Source organism: Protomyctophum bolini (assembly GCF_963924005.1).
Source record: "Protomyctophum bolini genome assembly, chromosome: 15".
NCBI classification, from domain to species: Eukaryota; Metazoa; Chordata; class Actinopteri; order Myctophiformes; family Myctophidae; genus Protomyctophum; species Protomyctophum bolini.
Window position 1 is genome coordinate 38898226 of NC_137876.1, and position 11236 is coordinate 38909461.

Below are 11236 nucleotides of genomic sequence, written 5' to 3' on the forward strand. Positions count from 1 at the left end.
CAGTGCTCGATCTTTTCCTTTGAATTTGACAGTCAACCGTCTGCCCTCTATGCGAGAGACTAGCTCATCTCTGACTGTAGGGCTGTGCCAATCAATCAATCAACCAATCAATCAATCAATCAATCAAATCAATAAGCACTCAGACAGGCCATCCAGTGACCTTCACCTTTCCTGTCAATGGACTATCGGACCACGGAACCTGAAAATCACTCAGTACTCCATGGGTATAAGTAACAGCGTCTCTGCCATATATGACGGCTGCCAAATAGCAGAGACGGTACAATACTTTGCCAACCTTCTTTCCTTCTGTTTGGGCATCCCAAGTGGTTGAAACAATTAACCAGCCTGTGGGTATACCATCTAGGCTGCCAAATATAAAAACAAATAATCTGCACCTATAACCTATAGCTAGCACATTCAGAACATATACAGTCACACATGAAAGCAAGCTATGATTCTGAGACAAGGCCTCGCTGTGATCTTTGGCGCTCCCCCAAGGGAGGCCCGCGGACCCGGGTTTGGGAACCACTAAGCCACACAGCTGACACTTCATGATAATGAGAACCAGACTTCCTGTCCTCCTCGGCTGTCAGTGCGTTTCTCAGTTGTCATTTCAAAGTGAACATTCCAAACTTGAGCCTGTGATATTGCAGAAGCAAGTTTGTGAACTAAACATGTTAACAAACTTAACGTGTTGTTGTTTTGCGATGGGTTCAATATTCATCACACAAACAAAGTATACTTGCCCAGTTGCCCCTCCCTTTTATGGAGGAAAAAAAAGGAAGAAAATCTCAAATTTCCTTTCCCTCTCCCTCTCCCACACCCACACAAGTCCCCTGCTCTTCCACTCACACAATTCCTCTTTTCTCTACGCAGTCCTCCTGACCACTACATGAAAAGGGTGGGTCTCTTCATGTTTTCTCTAGAACAGCTTTATTTTGCAAACACATTTAAACTATTTTCTCCTGCACGAAAGGTTACGCCACAAATGCTTGGTTTCCTTAAACTGCCAGAGATTCATATTTCTCTTTTACATACATGCTGTGGTTGATGCATTCTTTCTTGTCTACTTCTCAGGACTAAAACCACTGACCAGTGGCCTTTTTTGGTTTGTTTGTTTTTTTTTACAATGGAGAATACCGAGACCCCAACAAGAGTGAGCAGAGAGAATCATAAGACAGACCCCAACATGGTCATTGGTAGCAATAAGCCTTTACATCGATTCATCAGAGGAGAGCCTCGGTCTCTCGGGGTAAGACTTTGACTTGTCAGAGGAGATCAAAGACCAATCTCACCTTCTGTGATGTATGTATGCATGCATGTACATTACTGTTGTGGTGAAAATACTGTATATATGATATTCTATCTCCCAAATAAGAGTTTTCTTCATAGAGAAATGGTGTACACTAGTACAGCACATTATCCTGTTTACTTCAGTCCCATGCAGTCGGACCGCCCTCAACCCTCCATGTCTCCTCCCCAGATTGTTGTCATGATCTGTGGCTTTGCAGAGGTCTTGATGGGGTTTCAGTTGGCGAGAGACCCTTCCGAAAACTCTACCAGCCTCTACATTCCCTTCTGGCAGGGGGCTCTGGTAATATGTACTCTCAAACATTTCTGAAGATTATTGATTGATTGAATACACTTTATCAGTCAGAAATGTAGACAGCACAAGGTATACAGTCAGACACACAGTCAGTGTTGCCATTGTGGTCCCATGTAATTCAATTCAATAAACACGTAAAACTCGGAAATCAGTCAAAGTCAAGTTCAATGAGTTGACGTAGTTACTTGGAGGACAATGTTTTGTGATTGTATGAAACTAAAAAACAACGTGTGGCATGTGAATCGTGCAACAAAGCCTAAAATAACACTTAAGTATAGTTTATCAAATTGTTGAAACATAGTATCAGTATAGTCTACATGTTTTCTTACATTAAAACGAGGTGTTGTTCAGCACTGCCGTTTTAAAATCCAATAGTTAAACGGTTTCCACCAAACAACAATAACAACAACAACTCTATGCTGTGTAGGCTATTTGTTCAGTGTCAGTGAGTGATGTCAAATAAACTGGTGTGTCTTCTTTCAAGTTTCTAGTCTGTGGAAACCTCTCTCTCTACACGGGAGCTCATCCCTCCAAGAAAATGGTGGGTCAAATACTTCTGTTTTTATATCAATAATAATGATGTGACCCCTGTGCTTTATCACTTTATGATTCAACACTCTTGAACACCACATTTCTGTTATTATTAGAATTATTATGTTATTATATATATATATCTTTTTATCTTTGCCAGGTCACGGTGTGCTTCGCCATGTATCTGGTATCACTCTTGGGAATCATCGTCTCTCTGAGCAACAGAATTGTCTACATGCACGAGTTTGGCAACTTATTCCATTATTCGTTTCATGAGCAAGAGTGGGCCGTCTTCAGGATTGTGAGATATTTGATTTATTTGATTTGTACAGAACAGTTATAATGCATGGTAAGTATAGTTCTGTCCAAGGGGAAGCAGTGTTTTAAATTATAATAATTAGTCATATGAGCATATATAATGCAGTGGTTCTCAAAGTGAGGAGGGGTCCTTGAGGGAGGCCAATGAATTAATCAGCTAAAATAATTAATATAGCATCACAATCAGTTTGACCATTTTAACCCTATTTTAGCGCCTGTTCAAAGAAATAGAATAGAAGAAAAATAAAACGTTTCAGACAAGGGTTAGAGGCCAAATCCATAATGAATTCGGGGTCCTTGACATGCAAACTTTTGAGAATCACTGATAATATATCTCTTAACTCCACAATGTTGAAAATTTCAGGAAAACCTTATCTATTTTGAAAACAAAGCAATACTGCCTCATCGAAGTTGATGTTGTGACTTTATATATGTATTGTCAATTACTTCCGTGAGAGCGGGAGAGGTGGTGGAGTTGGTTGTTTTAGCAGACATTTTGAGGGTCCAATGGAGTTAAGACTAGGTTTTGTCCCAAGCGCCTTTTACTACTTTTCATTGGTTCAATATTTTCGAAACAACACACAGACGTAAAGTGTGTTCAATAGCACCGATTCATGCAAAAGAAAGTCAAAAACCTCGTCGCGGCGGAGCGGTCCAGGCACCTAGGCCAGTAAGCCAGCCTGACGGCGTGTCGCGGATTCTAGTCCTTAGCTAGCCCGTCGGCCTTTGCCGCATGTCTTCCTCCCCCATCCTACCCCCCCTCCTTTCCTGTCCAAACATTACTGTACCCTATCAATAAAGGCAAAAGAAAATATCTTAAAAATAATAATGAAAAACCTAAAAAATGGAAAGTTAGAGTTAGGTGGTTTCCTCCCGACAGCAACGATAATGATAAGCATTTTCAAGTAATTAGAGAACAACAACAATGAAGGTCCTGAAGAATATTTAGGATCTCATAATTATACTGTGTTGCAAGGCCTATGTCAATTGTGTAAATTTACATACAGTAGACCTCTTGGTGAGCAGCTGCTACAGAGGGGTGTCGGTCTCCTCAGGAGTAGCTAGGAGTCTAATTCCGTTGTATGTTAATTAGGGGTCTGTGTTGACCTGAGTTGCTCAAAGGACTTTGCTACTAATTATATGCACCATGTCGACCCGCTTGACCAAATGTGGAGTGTTTAAAAGGTGGCTTCAATGCTATCATTTTAGTCAGTCAGTCGAGGCGCGAGCCTTGTGGGAGACGTGAGCCAGGCACTCTGCTGCCTGGCCGGCGTGAGTCTATGCTGTTGCTGTATGCTGTACTCCGTTTGAATAAACATCTTGGGAACTTCTCTTCGTCTGCTGCGTGTACATTTCTCCTCTGTATGGTATATTATATACATCAGATGGTGCCAGAAACCGGTCGTGTTGGTGTGTTTATCACGTCAGATGGAACAGTACCAGCGGCTTTTTTTTCGTCTAATTCGGTGGAGGGGAGTTTTTTGTGAGCGGCGACGGAAGAAGCTTCAGCGGACCCGACCCGGCCGTGATCTCTTGTCCATTCGCAGCGGGGATGATGACGGCGACCACCGCGAGGAGTGTTGTGCGACGGGGACCGATGACGAGCCACCGGACGGGTGTCACGGGTGGGCTGCGGTGAGGTCGATGGAGCGGCGACAGCCACACGGAGGCCTTGGTCGTTCATCGCGTCGGCGCGGGGACAGCGATTGCGGGCGGGGATCGGTGAGACGCAGCGCGGAGCAGCAGTGGCCGACTGATGAAGATGTTCCAGACTTTTCTTTTCGTCCCATCTCTGTTGTGAACGGAGTTGGGAGGGGGGAGAGGAGTGAAGATGATGATGACGAGGACAGCGGGACAACAGCAGTGAACAGACTCTTGAACTTTTATCCGTGCAGCTAAGCGAACATTTCGAGGTAAACTAGAATGAGCAGCATACAGAGAAGAAGTTTCCTTTGTTCGTACAGAGAAAAGATGGACTTTCTTCTCTCTGTTTAACAAATTGTGCGTCTCGTTTGTTTTCAGCATGAATTATAATAGGCCTCATGTTGGTATGTGTTTGTCGTATAATTAGATAAGTTGAGTCATTTAGCCTAATTATGAGTCAATGAGGTATTTTCCTATAGATATGAAGAGATATATGTGTTATTATTGTTAGACTCTGGCGTGGAATGTGTATCTACTTGGATCACCAGTGTGTGATGTTGGTCAGGGTAAATCCGAGAGTGGTTTAGCTGGCATTGTGTATTTAACATTGGACAGCAGAGTTTAGTCGTAAACCACGTAGGTTATTACGTATCAAAAAGTGCTCTTGTAAAAGGGAGTTGAAAGCGGCAATATGTATTGTTTAATGTCAGTTAACTGTACTAATCATTTTTCCATTATTCATATATGTATGGATGTCTGAAAACCATGTTGGGGGAATTCTGTACTGTAATGCTGTTATTTTTTGGTTTCTTGAATGTATTGTCTAAGCTAAGGGTCAAGGGGGGTGTAAGATAATTATGGTTCCATATTTTTGGATGATCATCTTTTGATGATCAAGGGGGGAATATGAAGAATATTTAGGATCTCATAATTATACTGTGTTGCAAGGCCTATGTCAATTGTGTAAATTTACATACAGTAGACCTCTTGGTGAGCAGCTGCTACAGAGGGGTGTCGGTCTCCTCAGGAGTAGCTAGGAGTCTAATTCCGTTGTATGTTAATTAGGGGTCTGTGTTGACCTGAGTTGCTCAAAGGACTTTGCTACTAATTATATGCACCATGTCGACCCGCTTGACCAAATGTGGAGTGTTTAAAAGGTGGCTTCAATGCTATCATTTTAGTCAGTCAGTCGAGGCGCGAGCCTTGTGGGAGACGTGAGCCAGGCACTCTGCTGCCTGGCCGGCGTGAGTCTATGCTGTTGCTGTATGCTGTACTCCGTTTGAATAAACATCTTGGGAACTTCTCTTCGTCTGCTGCGTGTACATTTCTCCTCTGTATGGTATATTATATACATCAGTCCGTCTCTCCGTCTCTTTTCCAGGCACAACTCTTGAGCGTTGAGCTCATATTGACCATCTCTTCTTTGTTCGTGTCAGCGCTTCTTATCTTCCTGTCTGTGATGGCGCGTTTAGCGCTGAAGTCCACAAACACTCACACACAGGTAAAGTACATCACCAAGCCAGTGGTGGAAAGCAGCCTATAACAGGCTCATTCATAGTCTGGATCTTCGGTGGCGAGGTGACCACCAATAGATATTCCACTGTTCTTATAGCTTACGTATATGATTCATGATTGCCATGTTTTTGTTCTTGCTTACTGTAAATCGCTCTGGCCTACATTGTAAATTGTAAGTAACTATAAGTACATTTACTTAACACTTACAGCGCTAGCATTTATTGATAAATTATGATCTAATTCACGTCAGCATTTTTCCCAGTTGAGCTCTTATTTTGAAAAGTGTGCAGACTTCCGGAAGTGAGAATAACTATAGGGAGCTAAATGTGTCCTGGACAGGCCTCGTTTATAAAAAAAAAAGCCACCTGGGACAAAGGAATATAAGATACAGGCGATTGAAAGAAACGTATAGAATGGATTATTATGGCGAGGACGATCTAAGATGGGCGACACATTGTCATGACAACCCAATGCTAACGCAAGAAGCATTATGGCTTGATCGATCGAAAGGGCTATATAAAAGCGCAATTGCCATTGATCTACGCCAATGGCGGTAAGCGTAGTATTAAATAATAGGCTTCAATTGACCTAGATCTATGCCAATGGTGCGAAGGTTGTTAAGGACTTAAAGGACCACTTCACCACTTTTCAACCCATCTTCATATAATAGGTCCTCACTAATAATCATGATAAAGTGTCACGATTTTTCTCTACTCAGTCTGTGTCTCATAATAGGAGGGCTGTGGGCAGTTTAGAAACAGTCCTCCAGTGTCATCATCATTAGGCAGACATATTTTTACAAAAATGTTTAGATTTTTATTATCGTGAGAACGATATGGCTTCCATTTTTTGCATTGCAACTTTTCAGGACTAGAAAGCCCATGCAGTTTCTATTAGCTTGTATTCCCTATCGATGATGTCACATGGAGGACGGTTTCTGAACTGCCCACAGCCCTCCTATGAGACACAAAAAAAAAGATTTGCGCCATTGTTTTCATGACTATTAGTGAGGACCTATTATATGAAGATAGGTGGAAAAGTGGTGAAGTGGTCCTTTAATGCTAGAACTGGAGGTCTAGAACTTGGGGTCAAAAACTGTCAGCATTTATAGAAGACTCATGGACCTCAGTCCTAAATGGTTTCATGTCCTCCACGGTCTCCATTGTCTTCAACAGGTGGTCATCCAGCAGGTCCTGTCATCACTGAGTGGACCCACGTCGTCAACCTGATGAGCTGCACCTGATCGTCTCCATGGCCATTCTTCTGCCCATGATCTGTTTCCATTAGCTCAATAATGGAGATGCATGTTATTTCTTTCATCATTTGTGTTGTTTCTTTTAATATATCACAACAAATCAATGCAAAACATATAATTCTAATACATTTTTTTTTTTTTTAAATAATCGACTATGAATGAGTATGATTAATAATAATAACCACTTAAGCCCTGTTATACTTTGTTGCACAAAAATAGCTGACAACGTGAGCTTGTCGATCAGCTATTTTCTGTATTTTAAAAGAAACTGAAGGGGGGGGGGCAAAAAAGTGAAATTTCAATTTGTCAAAGGAAATCATTGTGATTAAAATGGATTATTGATTACGTTTTAACCGTCTCTAAATCGCTTAGTTTGATTAACTGAATCAATGAAGCATTCATGCAGTCTACCAGCCCACACCAACATGGGAACTCCTGGATCGCCTGCACCTATAGCCTGCACCAAAAGGAACGTATCTTTCTTGAGTGAACTGAACGCCACCGCGAGTGGCGAGTGGCGACACACAGCTAATCGCCACAAATTATGTGGACGAGCAAATCTGTATTTCTGTCCTACATAAAAATAAAAATAAACTCCCATTGGCAATAATGGAGCATTTACATCATAAGACGTCCGAACAAATCGGCTATTTTTGTCGTACACAAACTAAATCCCCATGGACAATTAAAATAAATAAAGAGAAATGCAATGATTCTGATGTTAATATCATTTAAATAAGGAAACCCTATACTGTATAGGCCTACACCATTTTTTATATTTTCATCTTAGACTTAGAAATTTGGAAAATGTCCAGTAAAGATTCCTCAAAATTGTACTTAAGTACTTAGTTACTTTAAATGTGAGTTAGAATCTTGAGTGCAATGGTGTAATATACATCATAGAAATGTATGGTGGAAAAAAATCACACCCGTGTGAAGTGAGGGGCGCTCTTATCATCATACATCATCTCATTCTAGCCCAGGGGTGCCCACACTTTTTAGACTTGAGAGCTACTTTCAAAATGACCTGCTCAACCAGATTTACCCACCAAAAATATATAGTATCACATTGCTGAAAGTATTTACATATCAGACAAATGCACTTTTTTTCCTTTTTTGTAGGCTACTACTGATGTTTGTGCAAAACATTATTGCAACTATAGGACTATTGCATTGTGGGTTTGAGCTGTCCTTTTTTATGTCAATCCAATGAAGTCACCTGGATTCAAGTGACAGATGCCAAATATTGGTTATTTATTTAATTTAAATTGTATTATTTTAGGGGCATCATGTCATGTGGTCTACCTGCACAGCCTGTGTGATCTACTGGTAGATCACGATCTACCTTTTGAGTCCTCACTTTTTTACACAAACACTCAAAGCTGGCCATTCATTGTCAATGGCATTCACTGTTTGTGTTAACCCCTTTTGGACGACTGGGTCAGTTTTGGCACATGCCAAGGTATAGGACTGGAAGTACTTTGGAGCCATCAAATGGTTTGGAGAATAAATTATTCATTTGAAAAAGCAGGAAGTGGAGATGACAGCACATGGCTCTAGGCTGCCAGTGTAAGATTTACTGCCCAAATCTGAGATTAGTTAAAATAGCTCAAAAAAAATACACACCATCTAACTCGATGACTCAACTATAGAATGAAGTAGATTACATTTGACATTACTTTTGTCTGAGATATTTGGCAATGTCTGTTTTGGACAAATTTGACCCATCATAGGCACTAGGACATGGCATCTCACAATAGAGATAGCAGTAACTGTAATAGTGGAATAGTGAAATAGTGTAATAAGTCTAATTTTGTAATAGGGTAATATTAGTAATAGTGATTGATGGCAGAAACACAAAGATTTTTTTCTTTCATCATTAGAAATTAATTCCGTCCATAAGGGGTTAAGACAGTGTTTGCGTTTACAAAACCCTGAAAGCTGGACATAGGAGGGCCGGGCTAGCGCCCCTCAAACAACGCACATTCATTCGTTTCTTGGTCTTGAGCGAAACCTTAAAACAGAATCACTGGTGGGGGCTCACACTTCACTTGTTTTGCGACAAACAGAAGATATAGTACACGACCCTTCTGTCTTTTCATGTTTATACTTGAAAAGACCGCATACACCCGGTAGGTAATTTGGAGCAGGTGCGATGATGACGAGGCATACAATATAGAAAGGAACACCCGCACACCGCCACTTGCTATAGGTTCAGAGCATTTATTATTAAGAAGCAACGTTTCGGTCTTGCGACCTTCCTCAGGCTTGTTTATACTTGAAAAAGTATACAATTGAAACCTGCCGAGCGTCACCTATATGGTAACCACAGTGACAGACCTACTGGACCAGTAGGATACCACTGTACATATAGTACAATACAGTAAAAAAAGAAAGAAAATCATGCTTTTAATTTTAAATCACTGTCTTAAGTCATTTGCCATTGACTTGGAAAATGAGGGAATTATTCCGTAGAAAGTCCATAGACTTGACAACACACATGACGTCACAGGCTGCCAATAGGCACCCACCTAAGTCATTTACTATTGACTTGGCCTTGAAGGTTTGTACGGAATACATTATTCCGTAAAAAGTCCATAGACTTGCGCGTGAGGCGGCTTGATGTACAAGTACACCCCCTGGACATGACGCTAGTATGTCACAGGGACTTACAGTACCCCCAATCCAACCCTTGATGCTGAGCGTCAAGCAGGGAGGCACTGGGTCCCAGTTTTCAGAGTCTTTGCCAAAGACTCTTTGGTATGACGCAGCCGGGGATCGAACCTCGACCTCCCAGTCTCAGGGGGACACTGGTTGGAGGGGCTATATAGTGCACAGTGACACGTATACAACACTATAGTAAGTTAGGCCATTACTGTCACTGTCATATATCACCCCAGACAACATACCTATAGTGCAACAAGAACAAAACCTCCTACCCTGCTGTCAAGGCCAAAAGAAGTATATGATCAACAGAGGGGCAAATGAGGTGCATATCCTATTTTAGGTCCATGCAGGGCCATTATCCCCTATACCTTACAGCATTAACTCATTCTCAAGGTAGTAGTACTGTAGGTGAGGGGTCAGACACAATTCTCTGTATAGCCTGCCCCAATGGTGGACTGTTCAAAAATGACTTGGGGGTTGGTGATGGGGGTGTGGACATATCCATAATTCTCCCTATACCCTTTTGTCCAATCTAAAGGACCCCAGAACAGATTATAACCGTCAGTTTTCCGAACCAATCGGTGGAACTTTCAAACGTTAGCCGCGGTGGTGGGCCTGGGCCCGGGCCCGGGAACATCCCCACGTTGTCTGAGCCGTGGCTGCACCTCCTTCGCGTACAACACGCACAGGCCCATCCCGCAGCTCATCGCAAAGGCCGTGGCGCCGAGCACGACCGAGAAACGGGACGCGAAATAAATCGGACGGCGGACGAGGTCTTTGACGCGCTCGTGGCAGCTCGTCACGACGACGCGCTGGCTCTCCGTCCGAGGGCAGACGTCGTCGCGGCGGGTCCGATTATTGGCGGCCGGAGTCGTCATGCCGCAGCAGTCGAGCGTCCCGTGGAAAACCCGGAGCACGCCGGAGGCGACCGAGCTCCGGCCCTCTGCCAGGTCGTCGTACAGAGAGTCGTAGAAGGCCTTCATCTCCTTGGTCAGGGTCGGTCCGTTGTGACAGACCCAACCGCTGGCGGACAGCTCGCACGTGAACAGGACGAGCAGGCAGGCGATGTAAGCCAGCAGTAGACCTTCCGACTCGCAGACGTAGCCGAAACACCCCAGGCCCCCCACGAACGCCATCGCCCCGCCGACGGCCATCAGAACGACGAGGACCGAGCCGGGACCGCTCACTATGCCCAGATGGCCCTCGAGAGCGAGCAAACCCATGACTGAAGCCAGGATAAGTCCCGACACACACAGGAGTAAGTTGAAGGAAGAAACTGTGTGCTTGAGGAGTTTGGGGCCAACGCCGTTGAGGGCCATGATGGCTCAAATATTTCAGGTCTCCGGGTGTACCCTTCCTCTCTTTCTCTCACTTCTTTATCTTTCTTCCTTTTGCTCTCTGTCTGTCTCTCTCTCCCTCTCTCTCTCTCTGTCTTCCAATTCTTAGCTTCTCGTCAATGTGTGAGAGCATATACCGGTGAACTTACAAATAGACTCTGTGATGTAACGTGATGACGACATCAGCCAATGGCGTGTCAACCCCTGGCTTAGGCTGGTGTCAACTAGACTTGGGAGCACACATTCTATAGCATAATGAACGGGCATTATAGGAGAGTTCTAGGTGCGAGGCCAAGGTGTCACATTGACACCACGTGTCCAACCGGTAGCTCATATCAAGTTATGGCTTATTCGAAAAATCTA

At 43.2% G+C, this 11236-nt stretch overlaps 2 protein-coding genes across 4 annotated transcripts; one reads left to right on the forward strand and one right to left on the reverse strand.

The window, feature by feature from the left end:
* Positions 1-818: 818 nt before the first annotated feature.
* LOC308329467 (membrane-spanning 4-domains subfamily A member 4D-like) lies at positions 819-7517 on the forward strand. Of its 3 annotated transcripts, XM_080783783.1 has the most exons (7): positions 819-901; positions 1078-1252; positions 1484-1594; positions 2091-2147; positions 2298-2438; positions 5481-5600; positions 6790-7493. In XM_080783783.1, the coding sequence occupies exons 2-7, from the start codon at positions 1130-1132 to the stop codon at positions 6841-6843; spliced, it is 606 nt and encodes a 201-aa protein (XP_080639909.1). In that variant the 5' UTR covers positions 819-901; positions 1078-1129; the 3' UTR covers positions 6844-7493. The 3 variants fall into 3 exon arrangements, with proteins under 3 accessions (XP_080639909.1, XP_080639910.1, XP_080639911.1); XM_080783784.1 differs by lacking the exon at positions 2298-2438 and having other exon boundaries at positions 6790-7506; XM_080783785.1 differs by lacking the exons at positions 2091-2147; positions 2298-2438 and having other exon boundaries at positions 6790-7517.
* Positions 7518-10126: 2609 nt separating this feature from the next.
* LOC308329864 (CD81 antigen-like) lies at positions 10127-10855 on the reverse strand (the record flags this gene model as incomplete). The annotated part of the gene is made up of 1 exon (XM_080784366.1): positions 10127-10855. One exon carries the CDS (start codon positions 10853-10855, stop codon positions 10127-10129), a length of 729 nt encoding a protein of 242 aa, XP_080640492.1.
* Positions 10856-11236: the final 381 nt, after the last annotated feature.

What these genes read in the sequence shown, in the direction of transcription:
- LOC308329467 (XM_080783783.1), top strand. Translation starts at nt 1,130, where the DNA reads ATGGAGAATACCGAGACCCCAACAAGAGTGAGCAGAGAGAATCATAAG. An exon ending in CTCATCCCTCCAAGAAAATG is followed by an intron (nt 2,148 to 2,297) that starts GTGGGTCAAATA and finishes TATCTTTGCCAG; the next exon opens with GTCACGGTGTGCTTCGCCAT. An exon ending in CCACAAACACTCACACACAG is followed by an intron (nt 5,601 to 6,789) that starts GTAAAGTACATC and finishes TGTCTTCAACAG; the next exon opens with GTGGTCATCCAGCAGGTCCT.